General features: G+C 46.9%; 4 protein-coding genes across 5 annotated transcripts; 3 read left to right on the plus strand and 1 right to left on the minus strand.

Annotated features, from left to right (window-relative positions):
* The first annotated feature begins 651 nt into the window (after positions 1-651).
* LOC130402144 (von Willebrand factor A domain-containing protein 1-like) lies at positions 652-8,939 on the plus strand. The gene is made up of 5 exons (XM_056606270.1): positions 652-1,275; positions 4,584-5,129; positions 5,610-5,936; positions 6,856-7,131; positions 7,658-8,939. The coding sequence occupies exons 1-5, from the start codon at positions 1,158-1,160 to the stop codon at positions 7,954-7,956; spliced, it is 1,566 nt and encodes a 521-aa protein (XP_056462245.1). The 5' UTR covers positions 652-1,157; the 3' UTR covers positions 7,957-8,939.
* A 162-nt stretch (positions 8,940-9,101) lies between these two features.
* Positions 9,102-15,240, plus strand: LOC130402146 (cyclin-L1-like). 2 transcript variants are annotated; one of them, XM_056606271.1, is made up of 10 exons: positions 9,102-9,451; positions 10,206-10,280; positions 10,375-10,484; positions 11,613-11,733; positions 12,039-12,103; positions 12,319-12,418; positions 12,857-13,115; positions 13,591-13,681; positions 14,120-14,185; positions 14,335-15,240. In XM_056606271.1, exons 1-10 carry the CDS (start codon positions 9,182-9,184, stop codon positions 14,519-14,521), a joined length of 1,344 nt encoding a protein of 447 aa, XP_056462246.1. In that variant the 5' UTR covers positions 9,102-9,181; the 3' UTR covers positions 14,522-15,240. The 2 variants fall into 2 exon arrangements, with proteins under 2 accessions (XP_056462246.1, XP_056462247.1); XM_056606272.1 differs by lacking the exon at positions 14,120-14,185.
* Positions 15,241-15,265: 25 nt separating this feature from the next.
* On the plus strand, positions 15,266-18,169 carry LOC130402177 (olfactory receptor class A-like protein 4). Its single transcript, XM_056606305.1, has 4 exons — positions 15,266-15,786; positions 16,036-16,299; positions 16,615-16,857; positions 17,786-18,169. Exons 1-4 carry the CDS (start codon positions 15,526-15,528, stop codon positions 17,990-17,992), a joined length of 975 nt encoding a protein of 324 aa, XP_056462280.1. The 5' UTR covers positions 15,266-15,525; the 3' UTR covers positions 17,993-18,169.
* A 668-nt stretch (positions 18,170-18,837) lies between these two features.
* On the minus strand, positions 18,838-20,021 carry LOC130402321 (olfactory receptor class A-like protein 4). Its single transcript, XM_056606472.1, has 2 exons — positions 19,926-20,021; positions 18,838-19,848 (listed from the first exon to the last, which is right to left on the minus strand). Exons 1-2 carry the CDS (start codon positions 20,010-20,012, stop codon positions 18,838-18,840), a joined length of 1,098 nt encoding a protein of 365 aa, XP_056462447.1. The 5' UTR covers positions 20,013-20,021.
* Between the last annotated feature and the right edge of the window lie 1,054 nt (positions 20,022-21,075).

Raw genomic sequence — 21,075 nt, forward strand, 5'->3', positions numbered from 1 at the left:
TATATTAATGGTTGACCCATTTGCTTAGGAAAGTGTTAAGAAGGAGTATTTCAGTGGGATGCAGTGGATACTCATCTTCTTGTCATTTCCCAGACGTCTGACAGCCAGTCAATTTATTGCGTAGCTGGCAGCACTCCCAGGCAGACCTCATTAACATGACACTAATAAAATGGCCTTTAAATATCATGTCTTCCTTCCCACAACCCAGGGCTGTCTCTGTCTACATTCTACTGGTATGCATGTTACACAGCGTTTGAAGCGAAAGATATGTCATATGTGACGCTTATCTTGCTGGAGGCATGGGGAAGGTCTGTGAAGAACCATGAACAAACACACATGCAGAGTCTGCCTGTGTATGTCTGTGTCTGTATGTGTGTGTGTGTGTGTGTGTGTGTGTGTGTGTGTGTGTGTGTGTGTGTGTGTGTGTGTGTGTGTGTGTGTGTGTGTGTGTGTGTGTGTGTGTGTGTGTGTGTGTGCGTGTGTAGGTGTGTGTGTGTGTGTGTGTGTGTGTGTGTTTGTGTGTGCCTGAGTTTGTGCATGTGTGTGTGTGTCTGTGTTTTATTTTTTTCTGTGTGTGCGTGTCTTTGTTAACTGTAAGAATACGTGTTTATTATTAATGATTTAAAAGTGAGTTACTGTGGATTTACTTCCATGCCCTTCCGTCATCAAAAATACTTTGCATATCAAAGAAGGGGAGTGTTTGGTGTTTTGAAGGTGCACAGTATCTCGGTGATGTTTCCGTGTTGAGGACAGGACTGTCTGAGGACGGGACAATTAGGAGGCGGCGGGGAAACACGTTGGGGAGGAACCTGGGTCGCACGGATCGATATATTGGCCGAGAGATTATGGAGAAATCTTTAGATTCTTCGAAATATTTCGATGGAGAATGACGGACAGAATAATAGACTTGATTGATTAGATTGCAAAACGAAACTTAACAAGAACACTAAAGCAAAAGTCTAAAATAAAATGTGATTTCCCGTTCCTAACGCGATAGTATTAAATATGTTTTAGTTCTAGGACGAATGACCATGGAATTTTATTTGTAGACCAAATTTTGCCTAAATCTTTAATTTATTTATTTTAAATTTGTCTATTTGTTGATCAGTATTTTTTTTTTTACAAAGCGGTCACTCGCGTTCAGATGAACCGAGCTGATGCTTTCCAACGTTGTACACTTCATTATAGGATTCGTTGCGACAATGAAGTGTTTTGTATTTTGCTTAATCTTCGGGGCTTTTCTCTTACTGAGCAGCTCGGCTGCACCTGACACAGGTGAGTGCCTTTATCTACCTTCATTAGCCCATTAGTGTCCACGCGAGGGGCACGCATACACCTTATTGTATTCCTGCTCGGTGGTAGGCCTACTATAAGGTCATGTCTTTTAGCCTATGGGGGGTAGTTGGACCGTGAGGACAAAAAACAACAACTAACCCTGAGCCCAGAGTGCAGGAATGGGGATTAAACCATCATTGTATGCTACGGGTTGTTCTGCTATGCTAACACACATCTATTGTTCTAATCTTGACTTCTCGATCTTTGCAGGGCATTCCTTCCTTTCTTGTAGTGTGAATAGTTTCACCAGCTAGTTGCTAAAAAAATACGTTCTACATAAGTTATGGATGCAACACAGTGACAGAAACAACACCGTACAGTTACACCGTATTGTAACTGTGTAACTGTGCAAGACAGTTAGACAGGTACACAGACATGCTGGGATGAATAAAGTATATCTCATCATATATTTTAGGTTGAAGGTGGTTTCTTTGATAGGCCACATAATTAATATTCACATAGTGATCCAATATTGGCCATCCAAACGAGTTGTGCTGTGATAAAACTTCTCAAAAAGGTCATGTTGCAATGCCATTAGGGTATGACATCTTTGAATTACCCTTTGAGAACGCTATTTGAGTTTTCCTCTTTTTGTTATCAATCATTGCTATTTGTATCCCATCACACACTTAATAAGATCCTGACAAAAAACTTTTGGGTTTATGGTGAGGCACAAAATAACAGTCTATGATGTCTGCAATAGGATAATTAAAGTCAATATTATGAGTTATAATCCCATGGTTTCCATTGCCCTGTGAAGGGAAATGAAATGGTTGCCTTTAAATGATCTATGCAATTTCACAATAGCTATAGGCAACTAAAACACAGAAGTGTGTGTGTGTGTGTGTGTGTGTGTGTGTGTGTGTGTGTGTGTGTGTGTGTGTGTGTGTGTGTGTGTGTGTGTGTGTGTGTGTGTGTGTGTGTGTGTGTGTGTGTGCGTGTTTATGTGTGTGTATGTGTGTTTGTGTGTGTGTGTGTGTGTGTGTGTGTGTGTGTGTGTGTGTGTGTCTGTGTGTGTGTGTGTGTGTGTGTTTGTGTGAGTGAGTTTGTGTTTGTTTGTGCGTGTTTATGTGTTTGTGTGTGTGTGTGATGGGTGAATGTGCATGCATATTCAATAATATAATAATAACACAGACACATATTAAATAAGGCTATACAATTCATTTAAATTGCCAAAAACTGCCCGAAAGAAGGCCAGAATCATGGTGGAACAGCCCTGTGCCCCTAAGCCCCACAGGCTGCGTACAAACAGATATTTGCATAACGGCAACATTATTTCTGCAAGGGGAAGGTATGCCCACCTGTGATAGGCTGAATATACTTGCGAGGTGAACCTGGTGTTCCACCTTTTGCTTCCACGTTCCACTGCAGAGGTAGAGGAACTCTTCCTCTTGCCGATGCAGAAACCCTGCTTTGATGACAAATACTAGGCAGTAAACAACGTACACAGCTAAAGGAGAAAATCACGTTTGTTAATGCAGGAGGCAAAACAAGAACAATATGTGGAAATCAAACAAGAATGGGATATATAAATAAAACACAGTGCCAGCAAATGATGTTTCCTTCCGCAGAGGACCCATGCACAGAATAACATTACAATCATATTATGAGTCCTGTCTCTGTGCTCTGTCTCCCTGTTGCAGGAAAAATGATTCTTTCCAAAAGTATATGACAAATTGCACACATTTCTGCCACGGACTGCTTCCAGTTTTAAGTGGGGTCTCCTTTCTGCTCTGGTGCAGTTATTTCACCATGTATTCACCATGTAGCCCTACAGGATCCAAGAGAACAATTCCTTGCCAGAAATTAGATAAATTACCCAGATCCCCCCCCCCCCCTCCCTCTCTCTCTCTCTCTCTCTCTCTCTCTCTCTCTCTCTCTCTCTCTCTCTCTCTCTCTCTCTCTCTCTCTCTCTCTCTCTCTCTCTCGCTCACTCTCTCTCTTTCTGTTTCTCTCTCTCTATCTCTCTCTCTCTCTCTCTCTCTCTCTCTCTCTCTCTCTCTCTCTCTCTCTCTCTCTCTCTCTCTCTCTCTCTCTCTCTCTCTCTCTCTCTACTCTTTGCATTTCCTTGTATATTTTGTCCATGACATTCATTAATCCCCTCTTGCCACCGTTGTGTGTTGTGAATAACCTTTACACTATGTTTTTGTAACCGCACATGTTCATTATCTTCCAAAGCATTAACACCTGTATTTCATGGACATCCATTTCGTGCTATGAGGCAGTGCATTATTCCCATGGTTGATATCTCCCACAGCAGATTTAAAAACACAAAGCCTTAGCCGTTGGGCTATAAATGTGTACGGTGATTCTGTGAATGAGCCCTTTGTCAAAAAACGACAACCAAACCAATCATTTCATAAATTGGTTGTTGCCATCGCTTAAAGGGAAAGGGTATTTCTGTTTCATATTCTACCTGGAAACCTACTATTATCTTAAAACTTACTGTAAATAATCCTTAAATGAATGCAGCAACGAAAATACAGATGCTTTCATCAGTTCAGCAACAATTCATCAACAATACGATGTTCAGGAAAATCTGTCTTTAATTTATTATTTTATTTAACACTTGAAACTCAAAGAACAGAGTCAACATTCAGATCGTCTCCATCGATTTTACATTATGGTCATTCAATATTAACAGGGCTGTATTCAGCCTACCAAAGGCCCTTTAAAGAACATCTGGTTGTCAAGCAATCAAGTTATCTTCTTCTAAATGCATTGCTGCATTTCATTCTTCCAATTTAGCTGGCAAGCACCTGTCTATTTTGTCATATAATCCGATAGTCTATCTAAGTCCAAGGTACATCTGTCCCTGAAAGTGCTCGGCGCTTTGAGGATTACTATGACAACCGCGGGCAAAAGTAAGACTCGGATGTCATGAACAGGGGTGTATTATGGTGGTCATTGGCCCCTAGGCTTCTACTTGTTTTAGGCCCCCTTAACGATCACGCAGAAAAAAAGTAGTTTAGTGCGGTGTATAAAATAATCGAGACAGCTTTACCAAATAAGCACCGCTACTGAAGAATCAGCTGATTACTTAATAATGATCCTTGTGATGGGCCAATTTGGGTGAAGTCTTTTTTTTATAGAAAATAGTCTGGCCAATCCAGGGGCCCCTTGCACACCTGGGCCCCTAGACCGCAGCCTAGCCTGTGCGGTAATCTGTGTCTGGTCATTATGGAGATCACTGTCCTTCAGCCTCAACCCCCCCGCCTGCTTCCTTCTCCTCCATCTGCTCCCCGTAGCGCTGAACTGCCGCGAAGGCGCCCTGCTGCTGCTGCTGGACTCCTCAGGCAGCGTCTCCTCCTACGAGTTCCAGCGCCTGCTGCTCTTCCTGGAGGAGCTGCTGCGCCCCTTCCCCCTGGGCCCCGGCCACGTGCAGGTGGGGCTGCTGCAGGTGGACACCCTGCCGCACCTGGGGTTCGGCCTGGGCGCGCACCGCTCCCAGCCGGAGCTGCGGGCGGCCCTGATGCAGGCCCGGCTCCTGCGGGGGGACACCAACACCGTCGCGGCCCTGGCCCTGGCCAAGGATCTGCTCTCCAGCGCTAGGGGGGCAGGGGGGATCCCTAGGGTGCTCCTGTGGCTGACGGACGGGGTGAGGCCCGGAGACGTGGACCAGTGGATGTCGAGGCTGAAGGATGACGGGGTGACCGTGCTGGCCCTGGCCACCGGACAGGGGGACTACCAGACCCTGCGGCGGGCGGTGTCCCCGCCCGTCGAGTCCCACCTCTACGTGGTGGACGTCGATGACCTCTGCATCGTGATGGAGGAACTGAGGGAGGCCATCATTGGTGTGTGTGTGTGTGTGTGTGTGTGTGTGTGTGTGTGTGTGTGTGTGTGTGTGTGTGTGTGTGTGTGTGTGTGTGTGTGTGTGTGTGTGTGTGTGTGTGTGTGTGTGTGTGTGTGTGTGTGTGTGTGTCGTCTCTGTCCTATTGGGAGGAGCAGATATTGTTAAGCTCTGGTAAAGTGAATCCTATAACATATTCAAGCTTGAGAGCATGTATATGCGGGATTATCCAAAGATGAATACACATATATGTAAATATATATGTAGGTGTTTGTCCAGCCCAGAAAATATACGCATTTACGTAAAGTGTTGTACGTCCTGGCACAATTTTTCTTTCCAGAGAGTACAGAAAGTGATTTATTGTTGTTTTTTTCTTCTGACAATTGTACTTTACTAAATACCCTGAATGTAAAATGTAAATATAACTGTATCATGCGCTCTATGGTTCTCCCTCTCCCGTTCCCCGCCCGTTTCCCATGGTCAGAGGTCCTGTGTGTGGAGGGGCTCCGCGTGGTCCGTCTGACGGCCCGTAGCGCTGTGCTACAGTGGCGTCCGGTTCTGACCACGGACACAGGCTCCTACCACCTGCAGTGGCAGTGTGGGGGGGTGCCGGGGGCCGGCTCCAGCAGCGCCTCTGGGTGTGGCACTACTGCCGGGTGGCCCCAGAGTCGCAGCGTCTCCGGGGGCTCCAACAGGGCGGAGCTGAGCGACCTGCGCCCGGACGCCACCTACACAGCCTCCCTCACCCCCATGTCGGCCCTTTACGAAGACCACTTCAGCACCCTGTCCGTCACCTTCACCACACTGCCTGGTGAGAGAGAGAGAGGGGGGATGGGGGGGGGAGAGAGAGAGAGAGGGGAGGGGGGGGGGGAGAGAGAGAGAGGGGGGGAGAGAGAAAGAGAGAGAGAGAGAGAGAGAGAGAGAGAGAGAGAGAGAGAGGGGGGGGGGAGAGGGGGGGGTGGAGGAGAGAGAGAGAGAGTGGGGGGGGGAGAGAGAGAGAGAGAGAGAGGGGGGGGGGAGAGAGAGAGAGAGAGAGAGAGAGAGAGAGAGAGAGAGAGAGAGAGAGAGAGAGAGAGATGAGAGAGAGAGAGAGGGGGGGTGAGAGGGGGGGGGAGAGAGAGAGAGAGGGGGGGAGAGAGAGAGAGAGAGAGAGAGAGAGAGAGAGAGAGAGAGAGGGGGGGGGAGAGAGAGAGAGAGAGATAGCGAGAGAGACAGAGAGAAAAGGGAGAGAGGGAGAGGGAAAGAGAGGGAGAGAGAAAGACAGAGAGAGGGAGGACATAGAGGGAGCTTCTACTGAATAATGAGAAAAGGGTTAAAACAACAAGATGATTTAGTACTCGGGCCTGCAGCTGTAGGGGTTGTCGTTGGCTCTAGAAACCTCTTTGTGCACCCACCCTGAACACCGCTTGGCACCCATAACCTCCTCCCACCAAGCACCCGACTGCAGGAACAGAGTTATAGATACAGGTTGGCTGGAGGTAGGCGTTCAGTGGGCGAGACACCTCCGGAAACTAAGCTTCAATCGATTTCCAGTTACCACTCTAATGGTGTAAGCCAGATTAAAAACTACAGGTTGCTTGACTGTGCATTCACTGCCCATTATCCGCATGTGCGGATGGGGCAATCACAGCAAACAATCCCCCGCTAGCTTGGTGGGTCCACATTGCGCACGGCCTCGCAGTCTCTCTTACGCTTTCGTCTTTTTCTCCCTTTCCTTCCCTCATGTTCAGAGTTATTGGGTCCAGCTGTGGTCTCCGTGTTGGCCTATGGCCCTCACCAGATGAACGTCAGCTGGGGCCCTCTACAGCCCGGACACGTCCAGGGCTACAGGGTGGAGTACGCAGTGCTTCCCGGCGGACACGTAAGCACCGTGGAGGTGGAGGGCCACCGCAACTCCGCTGTGCTCGCTGGACTGGAGCCAGACACTCAGTATCTGGTGACCGTCAGCGCTCTGCACACCACAGGCGGGGAGAGAGCCATGTCTGTCAAGGCCTGCACTCAGGAAGGTCTGGTCCACCCCCCCCCCCTGCTGAACAGATGATGCATGCTTGTGTCTGTGCCTTGGTTTTTTTTGTGTTATTCTCTTTTTTGTCCTCCTCATAGTCCGTTCATTTCCTGGACCTAGGGGGTAAAACATAATTGGGTGCTTCTTGGGTGTTAGTAATCCGGTGTGGGCGCCTTGAAATAAGGGATTAGAAAGAATGGATGGAATACAAATGTAGTCACTCATAAGAAATATAGGCCTGCAGTGGAAACAGCCTTATTTCAAACCTAGGCAGTCGGGTTTTAATATGAAAAACGAAATATTAAAAGCCTCACGGCTTAAATATTATCAGACCGCCTTCCCTGCCTCCATTTGGGCCTTTTTCTGCTTATTGCTTGTCAATTTTTTACTTAATCCTCTGGTTATGTAAATTCTCCTCCCACTGCATTGTTTCTGTGTGTACGTTCATGGAGCTCAGAGACCTCTTCCACCAGGTGATCCGTCCTCTGTCTCCCTCCCTCCCCCTCCCTCTCCCTCCCCCCTCCCAGTGCCTGCACCCCTCCCAGCCCTGGAGGAACTCCTGCTAACCCCCCTGGATGGAGCCGGGGTCGAGGCCAGGTGGAGGGCCCCCTCCGGGCAGCAGGACAGCCTGAGGGGCTACTGGCTCAGCTGGGAGGCAGGGACCCCCGCGGGGGCCTGGACCTCCATGTCGTACATGCAGGTGGGCGCCGGGACCTTGTCGGCGCAGCTGGCTAACGTGGCCGGCGGCGGTTGCGCCCGCGTGTGTGTCTCCCCCGTCTACCGCTCGGGCCGCGGGGACGGACTGTGCTGCACCGCCGGGGGGTGATTGGACCGGGGGGTCTGGGGACCGGAGCCCAGCCGCACACGCACACACACACACACACACACACACACACACACACACACACACACACACACACACACACACGGACGAACACATGCATGTGCACACACACACACACACACACACACACACACACACACACACACACACACACACACACACACACACACACACACACACACATTAACGCACACACACACATACACACGAACATCCAAACTCACACGCACACACACAGAAACACACACACACAAACATCAATACTCACACACAAACACACATTAACGCACACACATGCACAGATCGAATGCACTTGCACAAACACAGACCTATGCACAGACATTCACACACATGCATACACACATACAGACACCAGACACACACACCCACACACACACACACACACACACACACACACACACACACACACACACACAGACACACACATACATACACAGCCACACACACACACATACAGACACACAAACACACACACATAATTAGCATCAAATTCACTGATGCATGCATTGTTTTAATAAATGTGATTATTCGGACACACTCAATAGCCCGGTTTCATTATATCCAGCACGACATGTACTCAAAAGTAATCACCCCCCCATCCAGTCTCTGTCTTCTTCTATTTATTTATTTTTTGATCTAAATCACTGAATTAAGAACGAGAGCCAGAGTCTCCTGCTATCAGCCGGATGCAATAAATGGACATTTTCAAAGGCTTTAAAGATGCACTTTTATCTAAGGAGGCTTATTTTCTCCTCATTTAACACTGATGGTCCATTTATCATATGATATAATGTAAAATGCTATTCAAATTATTGACAGTATTTATTCTGTATTGCATACAATTCTGTGTTTGAGTATTTTACCTATACTTGATTTCACCTAGTGGTGAAATGTTATGCTGCTTTTCTTGTCATAATCAGTGAAATGTAAAGAAATTAAACAAACTCCATAAAATTATGTATAATTTGTTTGTTTTAATTTGTTTGATTGTATTCGTTCCCCTTCACTACATTTATTTTGGGCTTCAGATGATTGTCATGTTTTAAGATTGTGCGTCTGTTTAAAACACGGTCAACAGTTCCCATCATTTACCGAGAGGAACTGGATTGTTGCTTCTGTTTCACCGCCACCAACACACTAGGGGGCGCTGCCCAATTCAAGCAGTGCACTTGCGGTTGTAAAACGGATGTTCTCAGAGCTCCGTTCTCGCAACGCAATTTTAAAAAAATATGCCATGGCTGCTGGCGATCTAAGGATTCCCGGAGAAGGTGTTCTAATAGGAGATAAACTTTATTCCGGCGTTACTTTAACGTTAGATAATTGCCGGGTGCCAGCGGAGCGGCTACAGAGCAGCCCGTCCGCCGACCATGGCTTGACCTCGATCGCCGAGGAGCAGCTTAGGATGCGCGGCTGTGAGTTGATCCAAGCCGCTGGCATCTTGCTCAAACTTCCACAGGTTGGTGAAAAAATACGTAAATCACGGGCCTACGCGTGTGTTCATGTTCAATCCATCAAAGTGTTCATGGTAGGGTTTACTTTAAAGTGTAACAGGTCCTTTAGTCAAATTATTTAGCCATACAAACTCTCGTTGTCGAACACTGAATAACAACAGAGCCGCCGTCCATTGCGCGCTGTTTCTTAGTGAAGATTTAACACTGTTCCCCATATTCTAAACAAAGCGAATTTAGTTTGTTTCATTTGTAAAGGAACGGGGTTATTAGATAATATCCACATTAATCATTGTAAGGGCGTTGTTAAAAGGCAAGCCACGACACTTTGTAACAAAGGAGTAAAGTTAAGAACTAAAACCACCCACGTGATATGACTAGTGTGTATCAATAGTTACAAACAGACAAATGACCTACTAAGTACTCAGACACCCTGATTAATGGTGTATTCAATTCATAATACCTAACGGAAACATGAAGAGGACTTGAGGAAAAACATTGTGTGTGTGTCATGGTTTTTAGTAGTGTTCTAACCAGTAGCTAGACTGTCATGTCGAAGGAAGCCTATGGATGACTTTAGTATACATGAGTAATGTTTAGGAATAATGAGACGAGAGGTCATTTTTTGTAAGCATAGAACAAAGGACACAGTTTCTACTAGATACAAACCTTTATCCCATGGATGTAGGCAAGATCCAGCAATGCCCTGCTTAGTGTGATGTTCTTGTCTTGCTCCTAAACTCTCTGTTTACCTCAACACAGGTAGCGATGGCCACGGGACAAATTCTCTTCCAGAGATTTTTCTACTGCAAATCGTTCGTCCGACACTGTGCAGAGGTACGCTGGATTCATTTGATTGTCAACTTAGTCACTGTGAGGGTGTTGTGGGGCCGGACTCATTTGCCGTTGTCTTGTCTATTTTGTCCCTCAGATGGTGGCCATGGCGTGTGTACACCTCTCCTCTAAGATCGAGGAGGAGCCGCGCCGGATACGAGACGTGATCAACGTGTTTCACCATCTGAAGAAGGGCAGAGGGGGCCGGTAAGACTTCTCTTCTGTCGGACATGTGTGCTCCAGCTGGGGCTGCACAGTCTGGACAAAAACTGTAATTGCGATTATTTTGCCCGATTTGTGATGGTGATTATTCAGTATTAGGGCTGGGTATTGTGGCCAATTTCCTAAATCTATTCGATTGCGGTTCTGAATCGATTAATCACGATTCGATTCAATCTGCTCTTAAATAATGAAATGGCTCAACTGTTTTACCAAAGACAATGTACTTTATTTCTCCTCTTCATCTTCAACAACAGGTTTTAAGTGCAAACTTGTAAATTGGACAGTTTAAACTTGAGCTGTAAACAAAACTGTCAAGTCTCAAAAGTGAAATTTTGAAATTAGAAAGGAATTGCAAGTGAAAGTGTACTTGAACTACAACATTCCATCACTGCAAATTGGCATTGTTTATTAAAGTGCAAAACTAATATTAATGGTAACGAAACAAAAAAATAAAAATCTATCATGCCCTATGAATCGATATTGCAAAATTAAAATGAAATCGATTAAATCGATTTCTTTTACCCAGCCCTATTCAGTATGGTAAACAGGTTATCGATTCATTCAATATTCTGTGGAGACAATTGTAAGCAATTGAGTTATATCAGTTAGTAATTTTATTTGAATGGAACAGACGTACACACTATTTGAAATGGGCTTAATCTGGAATTTGATGAATATGTGATTAACTGTGCAGCCCTAGTTTCAGCCTGGCTCGGCCAAATGTTAGCCCGTAAAAAATTCACTTGGTGCAAACCAAACTTGAAAACCTCCTATTGGCTGAACCAGATCTCCGTCCTCCGTAAAAGTAGTCTGACAGACGTCATGAAAAAGGATTGAGTGTTGACCACAAAGGCACTTTTTCATCTTGATGCCAGTATCACAAGCTTCCAGCCACTTACCCTTCTCCCCAGTGTTTAATGGGTAGTTTATGGTATACTTTATGCATACTAACATGCCTCTAACTAGACAAACTCCTCCCAATTCCATCACCCTTTCAACCGTCTAACCAACTATGCACTGTACCCCCTGTCCTGGCTTCAGGTTTTTAGTAGGTCTTTAGCATCCCTCTTAGAACCCGCCCCCTTCGATGGGCTTCTGCTGTCTGGTCCACAGAACACGTCCGCCGCTGCCATTGGACGCCGCGTATGTCAATACTAAGGCTCAGGTGATCAAAACGGAAAGGAGGGTTCTGAAGGAGCTGGGCTTCTGCGTGCACGTCAAGCACCCCCACAAGGCAAGTGTGGGAAACATTGCTTCTGCACACGTTTCTACTCACTATTATTCACTAATTAATGCCTCATACGTATATTTTCAATCAAAATGTTTTCGATTAACCTTCTGGCGTTGGATGCATTGACATGATTCTTCAAAAGGTTTACCAGCTAGACCAACAGGTTTGATGCGGTTTGTTGTTTAACAACAGGTGTGAGCTCTATGCATCACCGATTTTTTTTTTGTCATTATTGCTGTTGGCTTCTCATTTCAGTGCATCACGTATCTCTGTTACTTTCTAACGGCCTGCTGTGTCACCCCTTACAGGTAATAGTCATGTACCTTCAGGTTCTGGAGTGTGAGAAGAACACTCCCCTGGTTCAAATGGCCTGGTAGGTCTATGACTATAGACTTTAATATTATGTGTTTGTTTTGGTTCATTTGATATAATATCTTTTGATTCAGTTTTTAAGTGAAGGAATGCTTTTACAAAAAAAAAATCCTCCAGAGCTATGTAAATCATTATTCACCTTGCAGAGGCATCTTGGAACTCAAATATTAGTTTTTTTCTTGCTTGTGTTTTAATGGTTGGTTTATTTGTGATCAGGAACTACATGAACGATAGCCTGCGGACGGACGTTTTCCTGAGGTACAGTGCTGAGACGGTTGCCTGTGCCTGTATCTACCTGTCAGCCAGAGCTTTACAGGTCAGTTACAAGTATTTCACATGCTGTTATAACGTCAGTTAGAAAGATAATGACTCTCCACATTATACTGATGCATTTCTTTATGATTGATTCTGGGGGGAATTATTTGTTGCTCAGCTCAAGCCTGTAACATAAGTATACAAAAAAAGAGCCATGTATGTAAACACAAATACATAAAAATATAAATTATAGATAAATATGCATCTGACCGACAATAAAATGTAAAAATATGTTTATGTTTTGTTTTTTTTACCTCCTCAACTGTCCTCCGGAACACTGGAACACTTGTCACCTCACGGAGACAAGTGTTCCACTTGTCTCCGTGAGGTGGTGGGGTCCCTCCCACCAGTGACCAATCCAACGTTCCCTCTCGGGGCTAAACAAAGTGCATCTAACCAAACCAATGCTGTGTCGTCGTCCCCCGCCCCCCCCCAACAGATACCTCTGCCAGAGCAGCCCGCCTGGTTCCTGTTGTTCGGCTCGGCGGAGGAGGACCTGAAGGAGATCTGCCGGAGGATCCTGCGGCTGTACGCGCTGCCCAGCGTGTCCCTGGCCGCCCTGCTGCTGCAGGTGGACAAGTGTCGCCAGGCCATGGACGCCGTGGCCGCCAAGGCCAAGGCCGCGGGCACGGTGCTGCTGTCCATCGGGACGCCCACCCTCGACAGCCCCGCTAACTTCTCCCCCGCCTCCAAAGCAGGTATGGTGGATGGACCGCTGCCGGCGTCTCTTTCTTCATGAGCTGACCCTCGTGCTACAGAGGTTGAAGGCACCGCCGTCTCCACAGGAGCGGTGTTTTATCTGTTCTGGGTCTCTCTACCTAATATAAAATATACGGTTTCAATATGATGGAATGGTAATGCAAGAATTTCCTTTGACCCGAGTTGGCTGCACTGGGTGTATAATCCGATTCAGCTGGTCCGCCTGCTTGGGTCTTTGTTCCGTAGCTGGAGCCTGGCTTTGGATTGTTTAGATTGAGCTTTAGGGCTTTAATGCATGTGGCCCGCTTTAGTGGTGGACATAAATACATTGTTAAGGGAATATAATCGAAGAGAAGCATGTTAAGTGCATTGCACTGCCCTCGAGAATGATACAAAATGATATAATGATATCCTTCATGATATTAATTCATTGATTTCTAAAATTGCTTTTTTGTTTTTAATAATCATTTTTAGTGTCACCTGCTGTGCCAAATCCCGGTCATGAATCTCCTGTGTCAAAAGTTGCCCTAAAAAATGCCTGCCGAAAACTAGCGAATGGAGATGGGTGAGTTTATTTGTTTCCTTTGGCAGTTGTTGCAATGGAACTTTAGAGCGCATTTCAATTTACAGTGCAGGTCACTTTACATTGCATTTCACTTTAATGTGCAGGTAACTTCACAATAAACTTAACATGCAGTTCACTTCACATTGAACTTAACATGCAGTTCACTTCACATTGAACTTAACATGCAGTTCACTTATCATGCAAGTCACTTTCCACTGCAGGTCACTTTCCACTGCAGGTCACTTTCCACTGCAGGTCACTTTCCAGTGCCGGTCACTTTCCACTGCAGGTCACTTTCCACTGCAGGTCACTTTACAGTGCAGGTCACTTTCCACCGCAGGTCACTTTAAAGTGCAGGTCACTTTACACAGCAGGTCACTTTAAAGTGCAGGTCACTTTCAACCCTTTATTTTCATGTGACTATTGTGTGTTAATCAGGAAGAGCAAACTAAGTCGCAGCGCCGAGAGGAGAGAGAGCCGAGCCCCCAGTCCTCCAAAGCGCAGGTAGGGTCACGCCCCCAGGGGCCCCTCCACAGTGTAGCGCACACCGTGGGGCTCAGAACAGTGGCTCCTGGTAAACATGCAGGCCTGTGTTTGGTGCGATTGCTGGTCGACTCAGTCCGTCTGTCGTTAACCCCTTCTCCTCTCTGTAGACGCAGTCGCAGCGTCTCGTCCGCCTCTCGCTCCGCCTCACCGCTACGACGCAAGAAGCACGCGGTCCACAGGGAGCGGGAGAGGGAGAGGGAGCGGGAGCGGTACAGGGAGCGAGACGGGGAGAGGAGTCGCAGAGGAGCAGAGAAGGGTCGTGGACGGAGGGAGGAACACTCGCGTAGGAGATGACTGGACTCGCCACGGGGAGGTCGAGGGTTTATGATTTGGGATTTTTTTTGTTTTTTTGTTTTTTTTCAGGGTCTGACTATGTTTTTATAGTGTTATTTTTCCTGCTACGTGCTGCATTTTTTTTTTTGTTCCTCTTTGCATTTTCTTTTTTGTAAACGCTCAAAGACAAAAGTGATCATGACTTTTTAAATACAATATTTTTTATAATCATCATTCATGTCGTTTCCCGTTGGAGTTCCATTATGCCACCCCAAATTCACCCACAATTGTATTCTATTGAAGCCATTTCTGGTGGCTTAAAGTTGTTATAAAATGAGTTTTTGAAAGTCTTCTTGCTGGATGTCTTCAGTACTACCATACTATCATATGCTGTGGAGACCTATTGCCCACAACATGGCGCACAACAAAAGTGTTTCTTAGATACTCAACAAAAGCCCATGAAAATTCAATAGAAATCCTGGCACCATTAATACAAAAAGTATTTATTTATCTCAACATAATGTGTAAGCACATGCACCCTCACAAAGTTTGGGATGTGTCTGCAAACAACGCATGTCGAGGTTGTACTGATTAGTCCCCTGGGAGCTGTGAACCTGATCCTAGCGATACGTGGGAGCTCTGTGATGCTCAGGTACTTCCTGGGGGTATTGCATGCATCGTTAACGAAATCGAATGAAAAAAGCACCAATGCCGTCAATTTTGTCAGGTGACGAACGGATGACCCCCCCCCCCCCCCCCCCCCCCCCTTGTTATATAGCTTGGGTTAGGGGGAGGGGCAGAGATCAAGGAGCAGCACCCAAGGATGATCAGCAGGGTAGGCCCACTGATGCGTAGCGAGGCGGGACCGGGAATCGAACACTGACGTTCAACAGTGAAGGTCATCGACATGGCGTGTGTGTTGCGTGCCATCGATTACACTTAGTTTTACCTAACCCTTAGGTGAAACCCTTTTAGTTTGTCTTTTTTTATTCTGGGGAAAAAGCTCTGAATTGACAAACCAAAACATGTCGGAGGCGGAGGCAGAGCTGGTGGGGATGGGGCTGCGCACCGACGCGTCTCCCATTCAGACCACCTTCTACATCCTCCTGGTGCTGTTCGGCATCGTGGGGAACACCACGGTGATCGGAGTCATCGGCCACAGCGTGCTGATGAACCCCGGCGTGGGCCGGAACTCGGACATCATCATCATCAACATGGCGGTGTCCAACCTGATGGTGTCTGTGTTGAGGAACGCTCTGCTCGTTATCTCAGACATTGGAATCGCGGTAGGATGTTTTCATTGAACTACTTAACCACCAGAGGTACTTTTGAAATGTTTGTTTTGAGGGGGTGCAGCTGCCACTGCAATAAATATTGTTCTGTAAATGTTATAAGAACCACAATGACCGAATTAGTCTTGTTTTCAAATTTGGATGTACATTTCACGTTGCTTAAACAGGTGAACCATAAGGTTTGTGAACAACATGAATGATACTTAAACACTACAAATATGAACCCGTGTGTCTTCCCTTCAGCTATACTCGTCCAAAGAATGTTGTCAGTTTCTCATGGGGGTGTGGGTGTGGCTGCGGTCCGTCAATGTGTGGTCCACGCTGTTGCTGAGTGCCTTCCACTTCCACACCTTAAGAAGAGTGGCCCCTCCACTGGGGAACCTGCATGGGCCCCGGGGACTGCCCAAACTCCTCCTCCTCGGTCTCGGGCTCATCTGGGTGCTCAATTTCCTCTACTCCATCCCTGCCCACGTCTTCTCCATCAACGGCAACCAGAACAGCACTGAGGTGATTGGTTTACCGGCTACGGAGTGATCCGCTGTCACTCACGGCTTTGGGCTGGGGGTGGAGGGGTGTTGTCTTGGTAACTAGTAATCTGTCATCCTGTCAACATGTGATTGTGTGCGTTTGCTGCTATAAATCAACCAGTCTTTCTTTTTTTATTATAAAATCCTTAATCCCAGTGTCTCTTGAAAAGGGGCATCAAGCTTTCCAGGTCCACATTGTATTTGGCGTCCAACCCTTTTTTAAATTTCCTCTCTTTACCCCCGTTCAGTCGGTCACCTCATCTCCCCCTCTCCCCTTCTGCGTCCCCCTCCCCAGACCTTGATGCTAGTGAGCAGCACCACGCGGCCGCTGCTGGGCTGCATCTGGAACTTCCCCCTGAAGAACGGCCTGCTGTACGCCACCATCTCCATGGTCATCCACGAGACGCTGCCCATCGTGCTGATGGCCTTCACCAACGCCGGCTCCCTGTACAGCCTGTACGCCCACAGCAAGATGCGCAGCATGGTCAACGACGTGCACGTCATCAAGAAGGTTCCAGCGGAGCGCCGGGCAGCCAAGGTGAGGAGGAGGAGGGGGGGGGGGGGAAGGCAGCTGTGATTGGCTGGGATCGGCAGGTAAGACACCAACAATCGAATGAATGCTGGTGTAATGCTACCGGTCTTAAACGGCTCATGCCATGCCACCAGGTGTGGGTGTGGTTAGCTGGTACAAGCCGTTTGGCACAGGGAACCAATGATTTTCATAGTGACATCACAAGTGGGCTTGTCCACTAAGATATATAAAGGATGGATGAGCAACGTTGGCTACCGTCCACCGGGTAGGCTGGTAGACTGATCTTCCGCCTCACATCTAGGTGGACACGCCCACTTGTGATGTCACTATGAAAACCATTGGTTCCCTGTGCCAAAACGGCTTGTACCAGCTAACCACACCCACACCTGGTGGCATGGCATGAGCTGGGGTAGATGGGGGGGGGGGGATAAGTGGAGAGCTAGATGAATATCTCCCATCCCCTCCATGCTGAGCTGTGGCAGATGAGGAGCGCCTTCAGCCACAGGTTCATGTTCTCCAGGTGCAAGACGGAACGCTTCAGGTGCTCCTTTGTGCCGGCAGCCATTAGGCTGTTCAACAGTGCCCGATGATGATTGTGTTTGTGTATGTCTATGTGTTTGCGTATGCATGTGTGTGTGTTTAGGTATGCGTACATATGTGTATATGCATCACCCATCATGATGTTGGTTCTGTTTGTCTTGTTTTTGTCCCTATTTTAACTATAAGCTATTTATTGTATTTATTGCATTGTCATTTTATCCTGTATCCTTCCACTGCTGCTGGGCTGTTTTTGCAACAAACAATTTCTCCTACGGGGGATTAACAAAGTTTTATCTTAATAGAAAAAAAAAAATCCCGTAATAATTGCGTTAAGAAACTCTGCATGGCGTGACCTCCCTTCTTGTCACCCCCCCCCCCCCCCTCCTGCCCCCAGGTTATTCTGGCCCTCATTATGCTCTTCATCGCCTCCTGGGGAACCAGCATAATTTCTGTCAACTACTTCAACTACAACCGCGGTCAGTCGGCCGAGTTCCTCCTGGTCATTGCACGCTTTGCCAACATTTTCTTCATCGCCATGTCGCCCATTATTCTGTCTATTGGTCACCGCCGCTTGCGTTCGTTTTTTAGAAGTCTCGTATGACCTGACGGCAGAGCCCATGCCTACAGCGCCGTTTCAAGTACAGTCTCAAACATTCATTATGTTTTGAAAATGTTTGTTTTAGGATTTTTTTTTTCAAGGCCGAAGGTATTCAGGATTTAGTTTCCATAATATTCCTTTGTCATCTTTTGTGTTAGTTATCTGTGCAAGGTAATTATACCCCATATTTAAATAAAAACATGTTGATATTAAACATATTGCTTGCAGCTAATGGTAAGTTGTATCGTAAAATGCTCTGTGTATATATATATATATATATATGTTTTCTGTTATTGTGGGTGTAGTCCCTCAACTGTAAACTGAAAAATCAAGTAGTTGTAGCAAATTTTATTGGTTTATTAGTTATTTATCTAGACCACGGCCGGTTCATGTAACATTAATTGAAAGACATGAGAATAGAATGCAGTTCTAACTATGATATATTTGAGGTGATTGTCATTGTATGTTTTCAGATATTATGTTTTAATAAATTAATAGTAAACCATGCAGGCTTCTTGAACAATGTACTCGTCATTTCCATTTAAGCTTAACCAAATCAACGGCATAAAGTTGACAATGTTCTGCCTTAGACTTAAGTATGAAGAGAAATACATTGGACATTTTCACATTATAATGACATCATGAATGACGTTCTGTTGTCTCAATGAACGGAACCCAAATCAACAGCCTTTTACCTCTCATTGCCACCGTCCTGAAATTAAACATATTCATTTTCAATCTACAAAAAAGCTTAACAATTCTGTACAAATCTTACTTAATACTTTTTCCTTTTTTTTCAACATGCGATATTGTAGCCAAACTGCATATTGTTTGTAGGACTCGTACAACTATTTTTTACTCGTAGTTTTCTCCTTCGTGCTCGCGGCTTCCTTCTGCACCACAAAGACAGTCTTCCCCTTCTCCTTCTGCTGTGCAGCGCCCGCGGCCCCGCCGTCCTCCTCCCCTTCATGCCCCCGACACCTCACCACGTTCGAGCAGCCGACCAGCTTACCCACAATCCTCTTCCTCAGCTTCCCGTGTCCCAGGGCCACCACCATGGGGCTGAACCCCACGAACAGCGACGCCGCAAAGTGGGCCACGGTCAGCAGGCCCTCAGCGTGGTGGCCCCCGTCGTGGTTGTAGTACGTCACCGCGGCGACCTGCAGCACCCAGCACACCACAAACAGGGACACCAGCGACATGATGACGTGGCCCGCCTTGCGCTCGCTGGCCAGGTGCCGGTCCATGTCCCCGCTGTCCCCGCCCGCCGCCGTCACGGCCCGGATGTGCTTGGCCAGGGCGTGCAGCGTGGCCAGGTTGGTGCAGATCATCAGCACCAGCGGCAGCACCTCGTTCAGCACCAGGGAGGTGGAGGCGAACGCCTCGCCCTGCTCCCGGCTGGGGAACTCCCAGATGCAGCCCAGCAGGGGCCGGGTGGTGCAGCTGATCACCATCAGCTCCACCGTGGCGTTCCCGTGCACGTGCGTGGTGTACACCAGCGCCGGCAGGGAGAGCACCAGGTTGACGCCCCACACCAGCCCCAGGGCCCCCCACACCCGCCGCCGCTCCTTCTGCACGGCCAGGGGTCCGAAGGCCACGTGCTGGCGCCGCAGGGTGGAGCAGTGGAAGGCGCTCAGGGCCAGGGTCACCCAGCAGCCCACGGCCCTCCACCACACCCACAGCAGCATGAAGACCCGGCACCAGCCTGGGGACAGCGTCACCTCCAGTCCCAGGTCGGAGATGAAGATGGGCACGGTACGGAACAGCGAGGTCAGCAGGTTGGCCAGCGACAGGTGGACCAGGATGGTGTCCGACGCGGGCATCCGGCGAGACTGACTCTGCATGGCGGACTGGCACACCTGGGACGACAGAGCAGACCGGTATAGAGGGGTTCCGATACGCAAAACACACAGGAACCGAGGGCAGCGCCACTTACCGTATGCATGACCATGATGTTCCCCATAATACCGGTGAACACCAGAAGGCCAAACAATATGGCATCTACAGTGAGGACCTCAGCCATTGCATCGACTTCCGCATGGCGAAGCGATGCCTTGATTTTAAGGACAAAGCAGTCTTTGTCCGTAAAAAAAGCAGTTTTTCAGTTTGAGAGGTTGGGTGAGGTGTTGACATGGACCTTTACTGTCTTGAGGTCCACCCCGCTGTTTATAAGCGGCTCAATGCTCGCCTGAATGCAGACGGGTCCGTCCCACCCGAGGGTCATGCTCTCCAGCAGTGCTGACCTGGTTCAAGGTGAGTTAACCGGAACGCCTCGTTACCGGGATACGCTATGGGCACAGGCTCGTTTGAATGGAAAGGTTATGGCAAATGGAAATTCAATGACAACAGAACAAGGGCATCATTTCAGGGCCCAACTTTTATTTGTTTAGCGATTGTTTGTGTACGTAGTGTAGGCTGACCGGAAGCACAACTTTATATATAGTGTCTTCATGCATGAAGATCAAACAATTAAAAAACGAATTCAAGGGATTTATACCATGTAGTAATGTGTATATATGGTTTATATTTTTTATCTCATCGTCATATATATATATATATATGTATATATATATATATATATATATATAACGATGAGATAACAAATATAAACCATATATATATATATATATATATATATATATATATATATATATATATATATATATATTTGTATTTATATGAGAGAGAGAGCGGGAGAGCGAGAGAACGGGGGGAGAAACAGAAAGAGAGAGAGCTTTGATAGCAGTTTTACAATTGTAAATGTATTCATAATTATAATTTGACACAGTAAACCGGATAATGAAAGCGACCATCAAACAAATATATCATGATATCCTGATCATTCATTTGGATCATACTCCACTCCCTACTAGACACTATCTTAGTTGCTATCGCAGCAGCTCATCAAACATCTGACTCTCTCAAGATCATTTCAGGGCCCATTGTACCATTGAGGTAATCCCGCTGATGCTGCATTTTGTTTTAATAATCAAGCTTCCCTCTTTTCCCTTGGCAATGATTGTTTGTTGTGTTGCATAGTTACTCATTTATGAACAGCCATTGCTCAATATGTTCCCATTGGAGAA

The sequence above is a fragment of the Gadus chalcogrammus genome, chromosome 13 (genome assembly GCF_026213295.1).
Source record: "Gadus chalcogrammus isolate NIFS_2021 chromosome 13, NIFS_Gcha_1.0, whole genome shotgun sequence".
Lineage (NCBI taxonomy): Eukaryota > Metazoa > Chordata > Actinopteri > Gadiformes > Gadidae > Gadus > Gadus chalcogrammus.